The sequence below is a fragment of the Scomber scombrus genome, chromosome 3, assembly GCF_963691925.1.
Source record: "Scomber scombrus chromosome 3, fScoSco1.1, whole genome shotgun sequence".
Classification (NCBI taxonomy): Eukaryota; Metazoa; Chordata; class Actinopteri; order Scombriformes; family Scombridae; genus Scomber; species Scomber scombrus.
This window is the reverse complement of record NC_084972.1, coordinates 14579379-14602381: the sequence shown is the minus strand read 5'-3', so window position 1 is coordinate 14602381 and position 23003 is coordinate 14579379. Positions and strand designations below refer to the sequence as shown.

General features: G+C 38.6%; 2 protein-coding genes across 2 annotated transcripts in view; one reads left to right on the top strand and one right to left on the bottom strand.

Moving 5' to 3' along the window:
* Positions 1-1971: 1971 nt before the first annotated feature.
* il10 (interleukin 10) lies at positions 1972-3908 on the top strand. The gene is made up of 5 exons (XM_062415672.1): positions 1972-2270; positions 2452-2511; positions 2680-2844; positions 3633-3695; positions 3807-3908. Exons 1-5 carry the CDS (start codon positions 2106-2108, stop codon positions 3906-3908), a joined length of 555 nt encoding a protein of 184 aa, XP_062271656.1. The 5' UTR covers positions 1972-2105.
* A 5515-nt stretch (positions 3909-9423) lies between these two features.
* Positions 9424-23003, bottom strand: part of mapkapk2a (MAPK activated protein kinase 2a) — a 36622-nt gene continuing 23042 nt past the window's right edge. Inside the window, exons 2-10 of the mRNA XM_062415949.1 lie at positions 20372-20511; positions 14437-14501; positions 14215-14294; positions 13948-14074; positions 13753-13828; positions 13537-13661; positions 12668-12753; positions 11743-11823; positions 9424-11293 (exon numbers count right to left, since the gene is read on the bottom strand). Coding sequence (XP_062271933.1) covers positions 11144-11293; positions 11743-11823; positions 12668-12753; positions 13537-13661; positions 13753-13828; positions 13948-14074; positions 14215-14294; positions 14437-14501; positions 20372-20511 — 930 coding nt within the window. The 3' untranslated portion in view covers positions 9424-11143. The remainder of the gene's footprint in view (positions 11294-11742; positions 11824-12667; positions 12754-13536; positions 13662-13752; positions 13829-13947; positions 14075-14214; positions 14295-14436; positions 14502-20371; positions 20512-23003) is intronic.

The following is a 23003-nucleotide window of genomic DNA, read 5'->3' as shown; positions in this document are numbered from 1 at the left end:
TCTCTGAATCCTACACTTTGCAAAGATGTAGTGCCATTCAGTTGAATTCACTCATTTCTCTGTCAGTTTAGTATTTTCTTACTTGGGCGGACTGTTAAAATGTCCCGTGTTATAAATATCTTGTGACAGACAAAATTAGTTATATTACTATCAATGCATCAACATGAAATATTCATATTTTCATGACACAGCAGTTCTGTGAACAGAGGCTACGTGAGAGAAGTTGATTTCACAGAACATTTTCACTGGTCACTTCGCGTATGTGCTGGGTTTGATAATGACTTGCATGTGACGGAGAAGCACTCTGACTAATAGCTAAAATTCTAACATAAAAACTATGACAAAATAGCAAACTGATAATCTATGTCTCACACACAATCAACCCCACAACTCTGATACCAGTATATTGGGCAGAAGCATTTCAAAATGCAACCAACCACACGAAACCATGATATCACACAGCTACATGCAGAGAGCAGACATGCATATACAACACATATACTGTCTGTGCAAAGGTAAGAAATGTTTCCCATAAACTGGTTACTGCTGACTCATTTAGTCTGACATATGAACTCTCATTAAGTTATAATGCTCTCATTAGTTTTTAAGGTCTCTCTTGAAAAAGAGAAGAGACTTTTACCCTGCCAAATAAAGGAAATCAGAACATGAGAAATTTTTGATTTCTGTTTCAAAATTCAGAAGTAACACAGGCCTATATGACATGTTGACTTAAACCATTAAATCATACTATTCATCATAATTGTTGGTCGTATTAACGTGCACGTTCATTTGTGAACTGTAACGCTAATTATTCTGATTTCACACCTACCTTAAAAAATGTGTAAAAGTACGCTGTGTTATCTTCAATAAGAAATAAGCCTCATCAGATAAATAAAGGTGAACTTGAGCATGACCCATGACAAATCATTCTTACGTTTATTGGCAAAGATTGTGAAGTTTCATGTATACAGAGATAATCAGCAAGAATGATTTTCTCTGCAACAGTCTTCAAAATACCAGTGTTTCCCAACAAAGGTGGACAACCAGATAAGGATGATTGGACATTCCATGCAACTGAAAATGGACAGAGAGGGAAAACACTTGCCTGTGCCACTTCTGAAGATGCCTGATGGCTTTTGCTGATGAGGACAATGGAATCTCAAGAAAGAATACCATGACTCCTGCCACTTACTCACAGAGAAAAATATAGACCAGTAGATGTCACCTGTCTACAATCTTGTGAGCCTCATTTACGCATGTCTGACATAGAGAGGGAATCCACAGCGTCATCAACTCAAACCACAACCTAATACCATTTCCATTTGAGTGGCACTATTTCCTCTGTTATTCTGAATGGAATAATAATGTGATGTGACAGCCTTTACTGCAATTAAATTCTGAAATGTATAATTTTATACTATGTATCAAGTTTAAGTTCCAAAATGGTGCTAGTTTAGTATGTAAAGTCTATGTGTCTAGTGTAGGAGTGATATTCCCTCTGTGTAGTCAGTTATAACACTACTATTGATACAGAAAACACACACACACACACACACACACCACAAAATATTCAGAACACCATTCAATGCAGTGCACTCCAGTACACCATCACCACCCACTACATGAAATAGAATGATCACCTTTCTGAAAATGTCGACAAAAACTGAAAATATATAATAAGCTTTGTAAAAGTTGTGTATATAAAAGTATTGGGTTTACATATATATGTATGACCCAGATTTTATTTGCTTGGGAGCTCAATTGATCTATCAATACCAGCCCATCTAGTGGGAGTAGCCCATGTGTAATGCATGCTTCTCAAGAAAGAAAATCCCCCACATGTATGAAGCATGTTTAACCATTTCTCTTCCAGTCAGTCTCCTCCCTCAGGTATCTGTCCCAATTTGCCTATATATTAAGAGAAGAAATTGTCCAGAAATATGCACTTGTCTTCTGAGTTATTCAGCAAGATCCTAAGAAGATCTCTCATTAGAGAAGTCTTTTCTACGTCCACTGAGTCCACTGAACCAGCAGCATCTTTTACTCCTGAGGGCTGACTCTTCTTTTCTCTCCAGCCAGAATACTTCAACATCTTGTCCACCAGCATGACTCCTCGATCCCTCCTCCTGTCCACTCTGGTTCTCTTGTGGTGCTTCAGCAATGCTTGGTGCTCTCCAACATGCAACAACCAGTGCTGCCGTTTTGTGGAGGAATTCCCTGTTAGGCTCAAGAAGCTGCGAGAGGACTATTCCCAGATCAGAGACTTTTATGTAAGTATATACAAATGCAGTATTTGCTCTGCATCCAAATACCCTGACAGCAAGTGAAGCCTGAGTTAGATAAACGTCCCACCAGTCTCCAGATGATGCAGCACTTTCTCACCTCTGTCTGCGCCTGCGGGTGCTGACACAATCTCACAGCACACTTAACTCAAGCGATTTCTGTTTACAGGAGGCAAATGATGACCTGGACACAGCGCTGCTAGACCAGACCGTCGAAGACTCTTTTAAAGTAAGTTTCCCCTCTAGCATCCATGAAGTTTATTTACAATTTAAATCTGGCTGAAAATATGCAGTGTGTAAAAGTATAAACACATCAGCAGTAGCAGTAGGAGAGCACAGTGCATACACACGACAAATTAAACGACATCATATAACCGGACTGTTTTTCCTCCCGCAGAGCCCATTTGCCTGCCATGCCATGGACAGCATACTGGAGTTTTACCTTAGCACGGTTCTGCCGACAGCCTTGGCCGGAGTGACGGAGGACATCAAGGACCTACGACCCTACATGGAGTCCATACAGCAGATCTTCGACCGGCTTAAGGCTGATGTCACCAGATGTGTAAGTATCTGGCGCACGTGTTACTCTTACAGGAGGTTGAAGATGTAAATACGCGTTATTTACGCGCCGCTGTGAGCTCCGATAGTCTTGCAGCATCCAGTGCGCACTGAGCAGCATGTTTGGCTGTGTATATTTAAGTGAAAAGATCATTATTGAGGTTCTTGTGCAAATTCGCTGTGATGTTGAATAATTTGTGAGGACCAAAATTAAAATGTCCGAAACATTTAAAGTAGGATGCTCCAAAATCAAAAATATAACATAGTGGTCAAGGAAGTTCCTGATATAATTTAAAAATAATAATAATAATAAAATAAGTAAATGCACTATACTGAAAGGTTACATTTGGACACAGAGACTATGAGGTTTAATAGTTTTAATAAAACTCGTGTATAAGTCAGTTTCCGTTTTCATACGAAGTTCATCAGCCAAGTTGGACTGTTTTTCAGGAATACGTGCAGTATTCGTGTAGCTGTCACTTACATAACACTCAATGACTCCCTCAGCCAAACCACAAATTACTGACTGTGACATAAAAGGGGTAGGTTTGTAGTAGAAACACTTGAATATTGCACTAGTCCGTGATTCCTAAGCTGCAGTGCATAGCCATGCAACATCCAGATCTTGCAAAAAAGGGAAGGGAAAGCATGCTGCAGTTACTTGAGGAGTTTTTTGCCCTGAGCTTTGCTTCTCAGGTTTCAGCTTAGTGTGGTGATTGAATTCAGGGCATGGTAGTCTATTGAAAGTTACTAACTCCTCATCTAACATATATCTATTATTCCTTCCTACAGCGAAAATACTTCTCCTGCAAGAAGCAGTTTGACATCAAAAACTTAAACTCTACATACACTCAAGTGAGTATCAAAGATCTCAGTGATAGAAAATAACAGACATGTACAGTGTACATATGTGAATGATTTTTATCATGATACTTTACTTAAAGTGAATTATGTGTTGGTCCACAGATGGAGAGTAAAGGTCTATATAAGGCTATGGGTGAACTGAATCTGCTGTTTAACTACATTGAGACATATCTGGCTTCTAAACGGAGCAGAAACCAAGCTTGAAGACCTGCTGACTCTAATCAAAATGCAATACTGTTCATTTCAGGGGAAAAAACAATTATATACTCATGCACTCCTTTGCATTCAACACATTGTTTACAGTGGTATGAGTGTTGCTTGCTGATGGTTTACTGTCATAAACTGACTTACTTTTTAGCTGTAAGACTTCTGATATACTAATTTGTCCTATGGACAAGATTCTGTTTGGAATCATATTGAGTCCTATACATATGAGGTCCAAAACCTGTGATATTTATTTGATGTATTGTGGTATTTATTGTAAGCTTTGTATTGTTTCAGGTGAATAAATTTCTTGCTGATATGTATGGATTCTTTGGATTTTGTTGCACAAGATGATACAGCTGTTATCATGCACCATTTATTAGGAATTGTAAACTGGTAGAGTGCTGAGTACATCACATCCTGCAGCAGTGCAGTCTATATGTATGAGGGGAAGCACTACAGTGTAAACTCAATATGCTGATGCACTAACCTCAAACGTGACCCATATACATCACTTACCAGCAGAAGCCCTGCTGTATCTTAACTTACCGTAACTAGCCAGCCTCACCCTCATGGCATATGCACATTTGCACAAGCGTTCACACACACATATGCATGTGACAGCAATTATTCACAAATACAACCACATATAAAACAGAACTAACATACAGGTTAAAATAGAGCAGCCCTTTTGTTAAAAATGCAACGTCAACTTCTCTTTAGCGAGGTTTTAACTGTATGATTTTTCAGTGGTTTAACTTATCAGCTCTACCACAATATATTGATATATCTGAACATCAAAGTAATCTGGCAAACAAAAATGGCAAAGAAATGTGCTGGTTATCTTGTAATAACTTTTGAATGTATGTATATGTGTAACACAGACAGTAGAGTTGCTCTAAATGCTCTCGACTTGAGTGACTCCTGACTTGACTCAGAGCTCTGTACTGAAACTACTCTAAGAGATTTCATCAGTCACTTGCTTTGTCAACGTGGGTCGATATGAATAGTATCATTCCAGCAATGACAGTGCATTATGCAAAGATATCATTCATAACATTTGTGTAACAAAGCATGGCTATTTTAGTTTGGCTTATTTTAAAACCAGTTCCCTTAAGGATGAGTTATCTTGTCCATCAGTGTTGTGTTAACTCCTTAAAAGTTATTGAGAAGTGTTGATTCAGACTTCAGCCTTTGAAAGTCAGTGTTTACAGCACATTGTTAATCGCCAGACTGACAACGTGCCAGTGCTGTTGAAGATCATGTCTGGCTGTTGTGTAATGACTGGATGCTTTTTAGAGAGTAGCGGTTTTGAAGCAGGGTGAGAAAACTGAGAATAATTTTCATCAGTATTATCGTCATCCGAAACTGGCACAGTTATTTACAGACTGCTCCACACTGTACAGACTTTGATGCAAAATGTTGAATCACAAGAGATGAAAATCTGAAATCAATGTGAAAAAAGCATGTGGACACTAGTTACCATCAATATCTAAAAAAAACAAGGATCATTCATGACATTTGTCATACCAGATTTTACTTTAATGGTTAATTACATCCCAAGAAAGTCCTGGATTTAAACTGTTAAACTCAATTTCAGAAGATAATCTGTTGAAAATAGTGAACATGAAAATACTTTGAAGCATTTTGGAGAAATTCTCTCTTTTATTAATAAATATAATTAATCTTTTTTGTTTATTCTTACAGTGGGGGGTCTAGAAAGGCCTGTTTGGAAAGAGTCAAGATTCATGTGGAACATTGACAACACTCATGAGTGGAAAGATAAAACATCACAAAAGTTGTCAAAGACATCCGCTCTGATTCATTATTTTGAATTATGTTTCGATGTTTGAGGATAATTTCTGTACAAATACCTGATGAGTCATGTACAAGATCAGATATTTCCAAAATAGAGATGCCGAACATATCCAAAAACGCTGACAGTACTTTGCAAAGTGACACATTCTTTCTGCTATGAACTGAGTCGAGATGTAAGATGTATGTTGCATCATCGTCATGACGTGTTATTATAAGTCAAAGACCACTTTGCCCTCTGCAAATCATATATTTGATATGCATTGAACTGATATTTCTCTGAATCTTTGGTTTAGCAGTGCCTGAAGTTCCTGTTTCTCCATATCTTTCCTGCCTCTTTCACTGGAATACATGTAATCTGAATGCGATGTGACAGCATGACATTTCACAATACCAGTAATACAGAAGAAATCACAGAAGTTAATCATATTGTGCAACAAGTGGCACTCTGGGTACTTCCTGGCTATGAATATGACCATATTGGTCTACAAGTACATACTGTGTGATGGGGGAATAAAGGCATTTACTGTTACGAATGTTTGGCACTGATTTGAAAAAAAAAAGTCCATTTAAAGTTATGGCCATTATTTACATTCTCTGTTGCAGGTTGCAGATAAATAATTACTGCTCACTGGGAGATGAGGAATTAAAAAATGCTGCTCATGTCCTGTTATTGTTTTTAATATATAGATATGTGTATATATATACATGCGCATGCACACACACACACATACACACTTGTACACCTCACACAGTGAGGAGATCATGAGTCTCTGTTATGCTGTCACTGCAAATAAATCCTAAATTGTTCTGAATGATCATCCGAAATGAAAGACCTGCACCATGTGTTAAAGACTGCTCAGCACATTGTGGGGATGGACCTCCCGCACCTTGATGACATCTACATCAACCGCCTAAGGAAGAAAGCCAGCAGCATCGCCACAGACTCCACTCACCCTGGACAAAAACTGTCTGAGCCGCTGCCGTCTGGTAGATGGTTCAGAGCAGTAAAATCTCACACAAATAGACTGAGGAACAGCTTCTTTCACCGAGCTGTGGCCTCCATCACTCCTTACAACCCCCCACCCCTCCCACCTATCACAGTAACTCAGACTCATGTATTATATGCACACATTTTTTTGTGCATGTTTTTGCACTTTCAATTATTTTTTGTTGCTATTCTGCCGCTACGTGCCTGTATTGACGCTCCGTGACTACCTCATTGCACTGATTTTTTTTCAATTGAATTTATTTATTCTTCATTTTTTTATATGCTATATATTCTTTTATTCTTTCCTTTTTAACCAAATGTACTGCAGAGATACCTTCGTAAATGTTGTTATACATTGTATAATGAAAATAAAGACTATTCTATTCTATTCTATATATCCTATGTTGACAACATGTGCATAACAATAATCTGAAAATGTTTTACTGTGCTTTTATTGAAAATGTTGTAACCTTTTGTATCATCTGCTGGTTTGGTAACGCTACTGAGGTAGAGAAACAGTTGGTCAGAAAAACTGTATTAATGGCAAGTAAACTGCTCGGGATCACGCTGCCTACTATTGAACACATTTACAGGGAGAGAACTCTGAGAAAGGCAAACAGCATTGTGGGTGACCAGAAGCAACCCCTTGCTCCATCTTTTGAACTGTTGCCATCTGTGCATTGCTACTGTCTGCCCCCATGGACCAAAAATAGGTCAAAGTTCTCATTTGAACCACAAGCCATTAAGCTCTTAAACAAATAATTCACTTTTCTGTTTAGTCACCTTAGCCGTTCATTGTGCACTTTACTGTCCAGCTGGTCTGGGCAGCAGGTGCGACCTTTTTAGCCATCTATGTTTAATATTGCTGCAAGGCGTGAAGTGGAAATGTTTCATGTTGTATGTCCTAAGCTGTCTTTATCGTATGTTGTTTTTTCTTCTTGTTCTTTTGAAATGCCTGTGATAATGCTGCAACCAATTTCCCCATGAGGACAAATAAAGTATTACTACATAAGGCTTTCCATTAGGTCATGTCTGAAAATCTCTGAGGTTCACTCAGAGCTGTGAGTTTCTTGCTGAGGTTATGTGGCATCTCGCTATTGCTACCTCGTCTGGGGCAGGTAGATCAGCATCTTCTTACCAGAGGATGTGTGTCTGTGTGAGAATCGGGGTGGCATGCCACTTCAAAAGAACTCTGAGCCGTTTATCACCATCCTATTCATTTCCGCACACCCTTTAAAAGGGGTGTATATAATAATGACGTGAGGGTACAATATACTGAGTTTCCAACCTAGAAAAATTAATGTATCAGTTTTTTATAGTTGTGAGGGAAAAAACTCTTACCCAAACCTTTTTAATAATGAAAATCCTAAAACTATTTAATGTTCAATGTTGAGAAGATGATTTATGATTCAGAAACTACATACCATGGGTTCTGTTTTCACTTCCACTGCTCCTAAAGTAAAATGCTCAAGGCTGGAGGGCTCCCCCTCCTGTAGCGAGGAATGTGGGTGGGTTTTGTGAGGTTTGATGGCGAGGAAAGGGGGTAAAATCTCTTCAGGACTATTATCATGAGGGACTCCCCTGAGACCACATTTACCCCCATTCTCAGTTACCTGACAGACGTATATGGCTGAGAGAGATGACTGTAGGTTTCGTCACACTCAGAGCTGGAAGTTGAATGCCTATGGCTGCGCACCTGACATAAAATAAATGGGTGCATTGGCGGGAAGCCACTCTAAACACCCCATTGTTGGCAAATGTGTGTTGACTCAATGCCACCACACTGTTTTGCTTCGCAAACGCGTATATTCCAGGAGTCACTCATAAGAGCAAGGATGATATATAAGTTTGTCACAAGTTGTGTGTGCATTCTGCGTCAAATCCCAAGCCAGCAAATAGCCGAACCGACAAACTGAGTCATCGCTGTAGACATGAAAAGAAAAGAAATTTTCAAAATGTGGCATAGGTCAAATAAAGGGGGAAATATTTTACTTACGAAACTGTGTTGTAGGGAACTAAACAAGATTTTCTGTAATAAACAACTTGACCAGCAACCCTGATCAGACAACACACAACAAAAATATAACAGGCATACTTCACAATTGTTGCATTTAAATACTAAGTACACCTTTTTTCTGACAGCACAGATAAGCATAAAAACCTGAAACCTATATAATGATATTACATAATTTGAAAAAAAATTGTGGATATAGGGAGACAAAGCTTAAATCAAAGTGTATAATATCACTTTTTTTTACTGTGCTTTTATTGAAAATGTTGTAACCTTTTGTATCATCTGCTGGTTTGTACCTATATAATGATATTACATAATTAAAAAAAAATGTTGTGGATATAGGGAGACAAAGCTTAAATCAAAGTGTATAATATCACTTCAATTCATTAGATTTAATAATTGTGGTTTTACTTTGCATAAAGAATTAAAACTTTTTATATTACCTTGATTTTAACCATTTATACAATATGTGTTTTGGGGGGGAAAAACAATCAAAGAGAAAACACTTACAAATGCCTTAAACATTATTTCTTTGTTAGTTCCTGAAAAATGTGATACTATCATATGGACAAAGACAATACTGTTAGCATTCATACAATTCTTTTCAAGCTTTACCATAACACATGCTACTGAAGGCCTTCTTTCATTTCTGTCAAAGTTATTTCAATTTCAGAAAAAGGACATAGGGGAGTGGATTGTGTTTTATGTGTTTTTTAATCCAAAGCAAGCAGACAAAAAGTACGGCAGGTGGTGACTTGATGACAGAAAAAAAAGACAGACATCTCTGTGCCTCCACTAAAAAAAATGTGTTGAGGGACAAAAAGAAAGAAGAAGGAAAAAAAAGAAAAAAAAAACAGGAACATTGTCACAAACATTCAATGAACATTTTTACAGTGAGAGATTTGTAGGTGCGATGCGACAAGTAACGTGGATGTGATTTTACAAAGTGAAGTAGACCAAACTGACAAAATTAATACAATCATTTCCCATGATCCCGAGTGAGCTGGGAAGCGTCCTGTCTTGCTAACAGACACTGAAGAGAAACCATCCATCACACCCTCTCTGAATGTGACGACAGCATGCTGGTGGTATGTTCTGCACCCATATGAGGAGCTGCTCTTAAGTACTTTCTACTTCCTATTAAATCCTCCAGGAAGTGTGGAGGTGCTGTTCACACTGACACTGCACCAGATTAGACTCTGGGCTGCTACTGAGCTGGTGCAACCGACAGTAACTCTTAACGATCTTTTTCACAAAGACCTCCAGGGCTTGACCAGTCTGTTAGGATCATGTATCCCCTAGAGGGTGCTACTGCTTACATAAACACACAAAACAGTCCCTATTGTTTCTCGACATCTCTCCAACACGTATGCAAACACAAATCAACACTAACAAAAAAAGGTCCTAGCAGTACTTCAAGCTGACAAAGACATCTGCATAGCATTAACCTGAAATATAATCTGGCAATGTTATAAATTCTGAAGCGTAACATTGGTAAAAGCCTGAACCGAATGGTAGGTAGGGGTTAAAAGTTGTTTGCTGCTATAGCAACACTCAATAAGGCCTATGCTAAAATGTATGTAAAATCCATGAAAAAATACAGTATCAGTTGGCTGCTACTCTCCTTTGAGCTACAAGCAGGAGAAGATGAGCCAGTTTCTGCTCCCAAACGTGACCTCCTTCTCTGCCCTAAAACTATGTACCTGAAACAAGCCTAGATAAAAGGTAGGAGAGCGGGGCCACGAGTGAGGTGCTCTGTCAGAATGGCACATGGCCCTTGTGTGAGTGCATAGGCCTCTGTTCGACATTCACAAAGACAAACTGATTTTGACAGACACTCCCGGTCCGAGTCCCCGAAGTGAGCGACTATTTCCAGCTAATTCCAACAGTCAGGGACAGAGTCCTTACATTCCACTTGTCAGTTCAAAATACATCTGCTTACTTTACATGTATGTAAAAGAAACCTTCCCTTGCTTTTTATTTTTTGGGATTTAGCCATTTGATTTAACATTCATGTATTAGGGGCTAGAGCTAGAACAGGGCTGTGGGGTGAAAGAACTACTGCTAATGCTAAGGCTTCATGTCCTATTCCAACATTCAAGCCCCTCTGAGTACACAACCTGATATTTGGGAAAGGAGAGGAGAGAGATCCCACCGACTCCCTCTCCTCCCCTTTTCTATAATTCATAATCTCTTCCCTGGTGTGAAAACACAAGATTACCACCCTCTCTGCTACGGCAGAGTTGTGGTTTGTTAAAATGGTTGAGTAATAAAGACAAACACTCCTACAAAACATTAGAATTCGTCATGAAAAATAAAACACTGAGAAAATCCATGCAATACGACTCACATGTCGACAAATTATTGCTTCCTTTTTACAACCTGTGTTTGTATGTGCATGCATGCGTGCGCCTTTCAGTGGGCAGCAGACTGTGGATCTGCATTGGTGTTACTGGCTTTCTTCCTTCTTTTCGTTAGCAGTGGATTGGTTGAGTCCTCAATGGTCTTTATCTTGATTTGCTCATAGTCAACCCTCATTGTTGCCAAGGCACTCGTCATTTCCTCCTGAAAAATGAAGACGGGAGACTCATTAGTTAATTTGCTTTACCCAATCAGGGCCTGCTGTTTTTAAATCATCATTATAACATTACACTCATTAAACCAACAAAGTATCACAAACACAACAGAGACACCAGAGCGCAACACATGATGAACATTGTTGTTTTATTCTCTTTTTTTTTTAATTTAAATGGAGTTCAATGGCACAAGTATCAGGCTGTGGCAAGACTGAAAACTGTCTACCTAGAGCCGGATAAAGTTATTGATTTTAATAAAATGATAAAATACTGATAACAACAAACAAGAAGTGGAATAGCTGAATAGAGGGTATTTTTCTGATATCATGGGCTAGATCATGTTATTTTTCTAATCAAAGCATGTAACCACCAGCTACCATACAGATAAAACTGTCTGTTCCTTTTTCTAACAGATTAAAAAAGAAGCTTGTGACAAACCTTGACGTCCTCCCATGCATCCTTCTCCTCCTTTAGCACTCGGCTGGTGTGAAGTGGGGTCTGAGGAACCTCCATCGATTGCTTTAGGGTGACACGTATGAACATATTTAATTCTTGCTTTACTGGAGGATGTCAATCAAAATAAATGAACTGTACAAACAATAAGACAGCGACCTAGAAAGATACACTAAGGGCCTGATTTACTAAGATCCCAAATAAAGGGTACTAAATTGTGTGTGCAGTGCAAAAGGTTGCACGTTTGGTTAGTGTGCGTTTTACGGGTGATCTACTAAGAGTAACTGCGCAAATGACGACAGGTGGGTTTTGCGTGTCTTAGTGGAGAGTTTGGATGCGCAGAAGGCTGGCAAGCGCAAAATTAAATTTGATCCGATGGAATTAGATGTTCTAGTGGAAGAGGTTAACAAACATATTGAGATATAGCAAAAAGTCAATGCTGTTAGTTAAACCAAAAATATTCCACTCAAAAGTGTTAACACGGGTGGAAAAAAATCCATTCTCTGCGTATTCTGTCATTGTGCCTCCGTCTCCTCCTCACCACAGTGACAGCGGTCATCTGTGCTCAGTGCGCAGTCGGTTAAAACCTGCCCTTCAAACGTGTTATTTACAGACAGCAAAATTACCTTTGAGTTTAGTAAATCACAATGCGTGTGGTAAATATCATATTTGCATTTTCTCCTCCCTGTATTTTGCACACTGGGGTAACAACGCCCAATATTGCATATTCATTATGGCAAACGTACTAAATGGACAGCACGTATTACCTCACACATTTGAAAGACGCGAGCCTCAGTGCGCCACGTTAGTAGATCAGCTTGCACATTTTTTTTGCAGGTGATGTCAAGTTTTCACACGTTTTACAAACGCAAACTTTAAGTAAATCAGGCCCTATGTGTTATGTGCTTACATTGATCCATGGATGATTCATAAACTCTGTGATGGTCATCCTTTGGGTTGGCTCTGTCTTAAGGAGGGTCCTTATCAGTTGTTTAGCTGCAAACACATCTCATTATTTACATCTTCAAAAAATAGAGACTTCAATATTTATCAGTCTGGAAAGAAACCCACAATGAAATTGCAAAGCAAATAATAGCACTAAAATGAAATTCAGCTGGTAAATTTACTTGAGTAAAAAAAAAGCAAGCGGAGTAGCTCTGCATGATGGTAACAAACTAGAAAAGTATTATTGTTTACTTGTTATATTCAGATTGGCTGGCCTTAAGTACCAATATGTCCCTTACTATGAGGCACATACATTATCATGCAGGAAGCGTTCACGGTATTCTATGTTTTTAATGTAGATTATGTAAATCTGAGAAAGATAAGTGTGAGAAATTTGAATCCTCTGTATGTGGCAAACTGTTGCGGTGGAGCTTCCTCTTTTCATTAAAATCAACATGTTACTCAGGAAGTCAGACTTCACTTTCAGTTGTAGAGAATGTGACAGGTGGTGGTGAAATACAAGAGCATCAGTTTCAATTTCTTCATAGATAAGACCAAAAAGTCAGCTCATCACATTTAGTTGAGATCTCTAGATAGCAGATACTGTCTTTTTTTTTTTTACTTTGAGGTTTTTAAATGCATGACACATTCCCAGCAATTGCTCCTCTTTTTGTCAGCCCAGCAACTTGTCTTGAATTTTAGAAAGAAGGCCAAGTGTCAACAATTTATCACTGTCTAAGTCCTACAGCACCCATGTATGTAAATAAAGTATATACATAATAACATCTCACTAAATTAGTATTATTACACCTACAGTTTACACTATAGTCTTACCTTCTTCTGATACATCAGACCATTCAGGGTTGGGAAACTCATACTGGCCCATCCTGATCCTCTTCTTCATCCCAGGGGAGATGGCTAGACCGTGGTTAGAATAAAAAGGAGGGTATCCACACAACCTGGTGAAGATGTGAAATGGCAATTTTAGATATTGCACACAGCAAGTAATCATATGTGATGAGGGGAATCAGAGACAAATGACTGACTTACAGGATATACATAATGACACCCAACGACCACATGTCACATGACTTGTCATATTTTTCCGGGCCCAGAACTTCTGGAGCTGCAGAGAGAACATGAATAAAGGGACGAAAGGGGAAATAAAGGTGAATTGTGTTGTAATCGTTGACATAAGCAAAAGGTGGAAAGAATGTGCTGGCACACACAGAAACAGATCCTTACCAACGTAGTAGGGTGTGTAGCAGGGAGTAGCTAAAGAGTTGTGTGTGGTGGTCTCCTTGGCAAAGCCAAAGTCTGTGAGTTTGAGCAGGGCACTGGGCCTCTTCGAGGAATACAGTAAATTCTCGGGCTGCAGAGAAGATGTGGGAATGATGACGGTAGTTCCAGCAGCATATATTCCTTGATACTCCCCTTTCAGACTGTATTCATTTCTCAACAAAGAGCAGGGAAAATGTTTTCAAACCTGCGTGATAATACAAAGTTACAAACCTTGACATCTCTGTGTGCAATGTTGACTGCATGCAAGAACTGGATGGCCTCTCCGATGTTTTTCATGATGTCAGATGCCTCTAAAGTAAAGAGGACAAAAAGATCTTTTAACAGACATGACAATTATTTGATAAATGTCAGTTGAATCAGTGTGCTGTGTAATCACATGATAAAATACAGAAGCAGTGTAAGAAATGCTGTAATTGTGTTAAATCTTGTTACCTCTCTCTGTGAAGGCCTGGTCTCCTCTGTCCTGGATTCGACTAAAAAGCTCACCACCGTCCATACTGAGTAAAAATAGAAAACACACAAATGTCAGGATATGGCTTGATACACTTCACTACTCAAGCTCAGTTCAACGTATTCTCTTTATTATATGATTTTGAACATTCAGTGCACATGAAACCAGCTTTTCATTGACATGTGATTGAATCATGTCTGGACTTCTACAGAGGCCATCATATGTGGATGCTCTGCAGAAAACAGGTCCGCTTGTCACTTTCATGATGGTGTGATGGCGACATTAAATGTGTTGTGTCGAGTTTTCTGGGAAACAAAACTTGTTTTCATTCAGAGTTTCATGCCAAAACTCTGTGTGCATCCTTGAGATCTACCAAACCTGTAAAATCCATTTCTTTACTCATGTTTCTGAATTGTTTACATCCATGTTACAGTCTTCTTCTTCCCTGGCTTTGTTAACACATTACAAAAAACCAGTAGATCAGTGGAATAGTGTCCAACCATTGGCAGTTTAGAGTGTAACACCACCAGTAACTTTCACTCAGAGAAGTGAAACACAATTTGCAGAAAAGGGAACTGCATGTCACAATTTAAGATCTATACTAATTGTGTTCCTGCAATGTGAGACATATCACGCCCTGCCATTTGTTTCAGATGTAGTTCATTTATGTTTTTATTTTGGTTTGCTGGTAGTGGTGAGTTGTGGTTTGTTGGTTGACCAATGCGGGTAATCACTGAAACCAACTGAATGATGGTTTTACTATACCACAGACATATGAACAGCAAGACATTAAAAAAAGTTATTGTAGTAATGATTTTAATACACTATCACCATGTCATATAGAGAGCTGAAGTCAAACCGGATTAACAAATAAAATAAAAAATCATTAACATTTCTAACTGTGCTAATAACTAAAAGTCCAGCCATGAAACAGAACCTTCCTCAACAGTACGTTGTGTGGTTTACTTGATATGTTTAGATGAGGACAGGAGTTTTCTGAAAAAACAATCTGCCATCATTGTATATTCAATATTTATGTTTTTATCTGTCTTTAAAGAACATCGTAACCCATTCAGTCCAAGATGTTTGTGGGCTAAAAGTCAGCGGGTGGAGGGGTCGTGTTTACACATCTATAGTAAACAGCAGGACAGGGATGAGAGAAGGCTGTACAGTCTTTACATGGCAGAGACTACAACTAGAGAGCTGAAAAATATATTATAATATATAATAATTACATTTCATACAATACTCCTACAAAAACATTAGGCTACTGACAAGATGAGGATGGGGACAAAAGAAAGCAGTTCAGATTAAATACTACTTCCACTGAGAGATTTGAACCGCATGGCTCAATATTGTAATACCGGGGTCATCATTCATGAACTCACTTATTCACTAAAATAGTTGTGCACCTCTAAACAACACTAAGACAGTAGGGACAAGTTCAAGTTCATTGGTCTAAGCAAGTACTGCCAAATGCAACGTTAACGGCCAATAACCTGAATTAAATCAAGTATGAGAAAATTGTTCTAAACTTACTTGATCATAAGTTTCATTTAATCTTTATGCTCAGTATGACTGTGTGAGTTTCAGGTCAAATCATCAATACCAATTTTTTGTGCGTGTATGCATGTGTGTGACTGAAAGTGCATGGTAGCACAGGCCGATTCTTCAGGCAAGCATATGTTGAAGACAGAGCAGGACCTGCTGTGGTGGAGTCACGGGACAGCCCTGTTAAACCACAGCAGGCTTCAAACTTCTCAAAATCAGTCATTCACGTTTACTTACTGAGAAACGGACAGCAGCTCGATCAATCATATTTTGATATTAAAATAAATGCAGTGAACGTTGGTCGGGTGGTTTATTTCATGTGGTCAAAAGGTACAAATGAACTCCCTCTGTCACTCCCTTCCTGTCTCTTAAGTGTGGTGTAGAAGTGTCAATTCTCACCATTACAGATACAACTGATTTTAAGTATGGACGAACTGATGTTGCACTGCATCTTCCACCATCACAGCAGAAACACTGTAACACCCTTTTACATTTTAAACCTACAACCTTTCACATCTCATGTACAGTATGGTGACACCATGAGAATGTGAACATGAGATGTATTCGCTGGCTGCATCATATCCGCTGAGAAACTCCATATACTTTACCATAATTTGGTAAAGCCTTAAAGAGACAGAAGGATGTTTCTAAGTAGTAGTAGAAGTGTTTCCCATTAATTACATAGACTGTGCCCGCCATAGTCTAATTTGTGCCGCCACAGTCTCACAGTGAGCTGAACACGTCTGTACACTCTCCAAAACGTTACGTTGTTTTAGGGCTGAGCGGTATATCGAGTTTTTAAGACATATTATCAACCCGTTTTCAAACGAGATACAGGACGAGACGTTATCTTCTTTTGTGCTAGTTATATTGTTGAATTACTGAATGAAGTTGTGACAACTTTATACTCTCTCAGCTCCGCCCCGCTGAGAGGAGCAGCTAACGTTAGCCTCTGCTGCTGTTTGCTGTCACTTCTCAGAGAGTCTGTTAAATGCAGGAATACTACTACTTTATTCCTCCTCGCTGTTCTGTATAAAAGGTCCGGACACTGAATAGCGGACAGAGTTGCTCCGTCAGTAAGCGGCTACAGGACGCTGTTATTAGCAGCTGTGGTCGAGGGAGCAAGAGAGTGAATGAAGTGAGGAGCGGTGACAGTAAGATAGCCGGTGAGTCAGATGAATAACACCTTATTTTCTGATTGTTTCAAAGCGGTTACGTTCAACAGCACAAATAAACTTCACCACACACCTCCACCCAACCCTGCAGCTCCACCTCAAACCTCTGAATCTGAAACACCAGTGTGCTGTTTAAAAACACAGCAGCAGCATTATGCTGCTTTAGTTGGTTCAGATTTAAAAAAGCAAAGTCTTAATGAGAGATCTTCTTTATTTCCGCCTGTAAAATAAATAAACTCTGACCCTGATCCACTTCTAAGTCATCTAGAAGTCGAGTTTTTTTTATTGATAAGCAGACAGTTTAGTTATTAGAAGAAACACAATGTAGAAAAAGATATTTACTGAAACAGTATGTATATGTTCATAAGTAATTAGCTAGTTGAACTTAGATAATCACCTCTGCTTTCTTTGTTTCAGAGCTGGAATATGGGCATTGGTCTTTTTGGATTGTTTAATTGGGACATTAAATTAACTGGTAAAATGTGGGTGTGTCATTGCCAGTCATACCAGTAGTTCAACCAATAGTTAAACTACTAAAGCAAAAGCAAATTTCTAGCTATAACCTCTTAATGTTGCTCTCAGAGTGCACCAGAATAATGCATTTGACTTAAAAACGTACACAATTTTCTCTTGGGGGACCATCCCCCTGGATCCCCCTTGAGGGTCAGACTGAGACCTCACCACCATATTCTCTCAAAATTCTGTGGGAAACACTGATATATATACATATAGCTAAGTGCATCTGTACAGTGGGTTTTTAGAGCTTTTTCATTGAAAACAGCTGCCTTCTGCAGCCAAAAATGACACCACGAGAGCAGTGAGAGTGAACCAAAACAGTAATGTTGTGGGCTGTTAAACAATGGAGCCGAGTGGTTACAACGCATGCCACATACCTGCAATGTCCCTGGTTTGAGCCTGGCAAGGGACCTTTGTTTAATGTCATTCGCTTTTCTCTCTTCCCTTGTTTCCTGTCGGCCTCTATGCCACTAACTGACTGATAATAATAAATGCAAAAAATTCCCCAAAAAATAATATCAAAACAAAAAACAGTCAGAAAATGAGCAGAAACTCACGATGAATCTCCTTAAAGCCACATGGTCAGGTAATATACTGAGATTACACATTGTCATCTGATACATTGTTATTAAAAAATATATAAATTACAGCCACTTTAAATCTGCTAAAAGAAAATGGAAACACCTTTCAGTCCAAACACATACAATATAATGTAATTTTTATGAGCATCTCTCACTTTCTGACTTTTCAGGCCCGTGTGTGACTCTCAGCCCCAAACCCATTTGTTCCTCATAAAGAGCTACATCATAAAAAATAAAAAAAATGATGACAAATATTTAACTTTATAAAGAAAAAAATAAATCTTCAAATGAGAGATTGAGCAGAGGTTCAATCAGGAGCTGCACTCTCATCCACCCAGAATTTCCTTAATAATCACACAGACTTGACATAGTGACATGGTGACCCTTTACACAACGTGCGACACCTCTTTGAACAACAGAATATGGGTCAACATGGTGACTCACTTTGTGCAGGAACACTGAACAGCTGAGTCTTCTAATAGTGTGATATTCTAGGAAATATTTTAGTTTCATCAGAGGAAATACTTTTTCTATGGCCTTTTAATGTCAAGCTCAACTTTTCTCAAGCTCAAGGAAATTACTCAGCATTTTTGCATCCGACTGTAGGCAGACGGGTCCACTATCTCAGCACTACACAGGTAACCACAGACCTAATGGGTGCACGTGTATGTGAAGATGAAGGGGGTTTGGTGGTTTTAATTGCTGCATGGTGGAAATGCTTAAGGTGAAAAAAGTGTGTGAAGCTCATTTAAAAGAAATGCACCTCAGATTTACAATAAGGAAGCTGGCTGAAACGTGCTTTGAACAGGGCAGATGCTCATCACTAGTTATGCTCCCACAAACCCAGTTCTGAACTGGAACTGTTCTAAAATGTAAAGAACCCTGGCTATTCTTAAGGTTGGTTCTTTTATCTGTACTTCTATACATTTTGTGTAATTTACTGGTTGCGTTGCAGTCAGTTTCTCCTCTGTGTCCTCTTCTTTACTCTGTATCGGTTAGGCTGAGGTGGGAGGGCAGGTCTTCTCTATAAACTCCATTCAGCATTTTGATGCCAGGAAGTTATTTTTTTGACATTCTAGATTTGTTTCCTGTGAAATATTACAAATGTATATGGACTTCCTGAGATAAGCATTTTTGTTGCTGCTATGGAAAGAATAATTAGCTATGTTTGACATTTTATTCATTACTTTTTAATTATTATTATTTTTATTTTTTTTATTTTTAAGTAGTTAATTAGATATGAAAAAGAACTAATAATAAGTTTTGATAAAATGAGAGATAGCCATCCCTACTCATCACTTCACCATTGCTCAGGGTAACCAAGGCTTTCTCAGAACCAGCCTTCCAAAGTCTGGGAACTGCAGGCAGCAATATTACATAAAAATTCAACCAGTACCAAAAATACTTGATTAAATGTGAAGCTTTGCAAAACAAGCAGAAACTATTCTGTATGAAGTACATGAAAATAATGCCTGTAGTTCTGTCAACTACGAGCAACCCAAACATATTTGCTTTCACTGTCATGGAAGAAATGGTGATGGTATCATTAGAGGATAATGTGTTGTGTTCATTTATGGTTATTTTATTCACCACTACACGGGGATAAGTATTTTAGTTTGTGTGTTAAGGCCAATTTACAGTGCTGCTCGACCCTTCTGATAAGTGTCGCTCGGTAGAAATGACAAATTTGACAGAAAGTGTTGCTCAACAATTTCCTCTCATGTCATGCACCTGGAGAATTTTTGTTGTGCAATGTGACTGGGTAGTGTTCCTAACATTGCCGTGAAGATTGTAGTTTTCACTGAGCTTCCTAATTGATATCTTGGTAACTTTAGATAACTTGTATAAACCTTGTTTAATCAGTCCCAGTCAGGATGATATAATGTAACTCAACAAGCTGGCTGGAGGATAATGTCTGGTTACCATGTAGACAACCAAAACTTTTTGCCGAAGCACAGACTGAAAACAATGCGTGACTCTTTCATTTCTGTTGAGTGACACTTATCGAAAGTTAAGTTTCAAGCAACCGACCATAAATCAGCCTTTAGTGTGTGTGTTTGTGTATGTTTGTGTCACTGAAACTGTGCACTCACCACTCCATGACAATAAGCAGGCACTTCCTGCCCTGATACAGATTCTCATAGACATCAATGATGCGCACAATGTTGGCACATGGTGACGCCCTCCAGTGGAGCTCCACTTCTCTACGGGCCTTGGGACAATCCTGTAGCATCTAGACAACAGACCAGAAAGAGGGAGGCAGGTTGACTAACATAACAAAATAAACACATACATTCACAATATGCTTCAAATTACCATTACTGTTTCATTGTTCTTTTCATTCACATGGTATTTAATGAGCAATGTGAAAGAACTGGACCCTGAACCACTGATCAATGCTGGAATCAAGCAGATGAGACCTGAAATGAGGTCTTATGTATACTGGGTTTAGAGGAAAACAATTACAGACCAACTGAATGACACTACTGAATTCACAACAATAGTAAACAGACAAAAGTGCAGTGCTGCCATCAGCTGGCCAAAGCCTGAAAACTAGACTTATTCCAGTCCAGTCTTGTGCAATCCAGTCTTGTGTGATTGTGGCGCCCTCTTTGTGTCAGAGTTGGTGAAAGCACCATTTAGCACCTGTAATCTAAATGATTTTGTATCATAATGTATTCATTCTTTGCTGATACTTCATTAATACCCAACTGCAAAATGAAACTTTTACCACAATACAACAGGAAACCAAACTATTAGGTCATATGCAGAGAGGTTTCTGAAACATTTAGAAATCCAGCATACTGCTTCAAGGATGCCCAGGACCCCTGGTCTTATGGTGCCTTCTATGACTCATTCTTTACAGCCAAGTATGATTAAATTTAATATTACACCACCCGCATTGCTAAATTTAAACAAACAATTTCATGTTGGTAAATTGTTTTTCATCCCTGGTGTTCAAATATTCATTGCCATGGTGGAGAGTAAGCACACAATGAAAGGCTTGATCCTCTGTTAAATATGATTTCATGGTATGCACAATTCATTCTTTTGTTCACAGTAACAGGCATGGTAATTGAATATACATATACACATTAAAATAAAACTAATATATCCAATGTCCTGTAAGAACAGGCAGTTAGTAAATGACAAAGTATGAGCTTTTAAAATTGGTACTGTACCCCTGTTTAGCGAGCAGAACTTGAACTGAACTGGACAGGGTCATGTATTATGACCTTGCTAGTTGTAAATAATACAGCGAATGCCATGGACTCCCTTGCAGTAGTAAAAAAGTTGCTTGGTCAAAAATAGGCCTGAACTCCTGAACTATGAGCTCCAGCCTGTCTCAAAGAGTAAATATAAGATTAACATTTTTAACTCCACCACGCAGGAGAAAGTATTGATTACACAGCCGCCTCTTAAAAACAAGTGAGACTTTATTTGAATTTATACACAAAAATGCAAATATAGTGCATATTCCAACTAACTTTGCACCGACAGCACTGACACCATATTTTCTTTGTGAGCATAATCTTCTTTTTTGTGTTATTTGACCAGCATAAAGTTGAGGCCCCACTTTCTCAGTTTTTATTATCTTATTATTTGTAGTCTCAAAACACAATTATAATTACACCTGATGTAAATAACTGAGGTTTTCAACCACACAGCAGTGTTAACGATATTTCAGTCGTACATCTGTTCAAAGTTGTGCAGTGACAGTTAAATGTTGAATTACTTTTTTTTCCTTTTTTTTTTTTAGTAAAACCTTAAGAAAATCCTTGTTAGTCAAAGAAAAGTATTCAGTCTTGTAGCTTTGACAATGAGCCATCGTCTTTCCATCTAGTTGTGTGTTACATTCCAAACGAGCCCACGGACACAAGACAACAGTGGGACTGGTTCCAGCGGGCAACGTATCTATTCTGTTGTCTGGTCACATAAAGGATGGTCAGTACATTTGCATGCACAGCTGACAACACAGTAGGAGGACAGGCAAAGCTAATTTTATAAGCCGTCCAATATTCAAAAGGTTTAACCTGACTTATTATTATTTCTAAAAGTGACTTTGTGTCAAGTGTTGGATGGAATTATGCTGAAGACAAGGACCCATTGCTACTTGTGATGATCTCTCCATTGCTACTTGTGATGATCTCTCTGTTATGCAGACGCATGTCAGAGAAACCTGGATTGTAATCATGTAAAAAGATGATTACAAACCGGGCTTTTCATATAACTGGTCCACTGTAACCCCGTTGTGAATGTACCACACTCAGTGTTCTTGCTGGGTTCCTCCCTCGGACCCTATCCGTTGTCGGATTATGTACTCTCACAAAGAACTCTACCCAGTTCAACCAGGACACACTTCAACCAGTGTTTGTATTCAAAACCCATATACAGCTTAAATAACCCATTTAAACCGTAAACCTCAAATTCTCTGTTCTTGTTTACACCACGCATTTGTGCACCTGTTTCTGTTCAAAACAACTCAATAAGGCTGTCCTGTTAATACATAGTTGTTTAAATTGAATCAAAACAGAATTTAAAACTGGTGAAATGGCTGCACCTGTTCAAGTCAACGCCAATGACAGTGGCCCAAAGTGATGTAGAGTAACCTAATGAGCTTCAATGTACAATAAATTACAGCAAAAACAGTTTCAGCAACAGTTAAAGCAGTGCATCATCACTACTGCTTGGTTTAAAACAGACAACACCTGTGCTATGATTGCT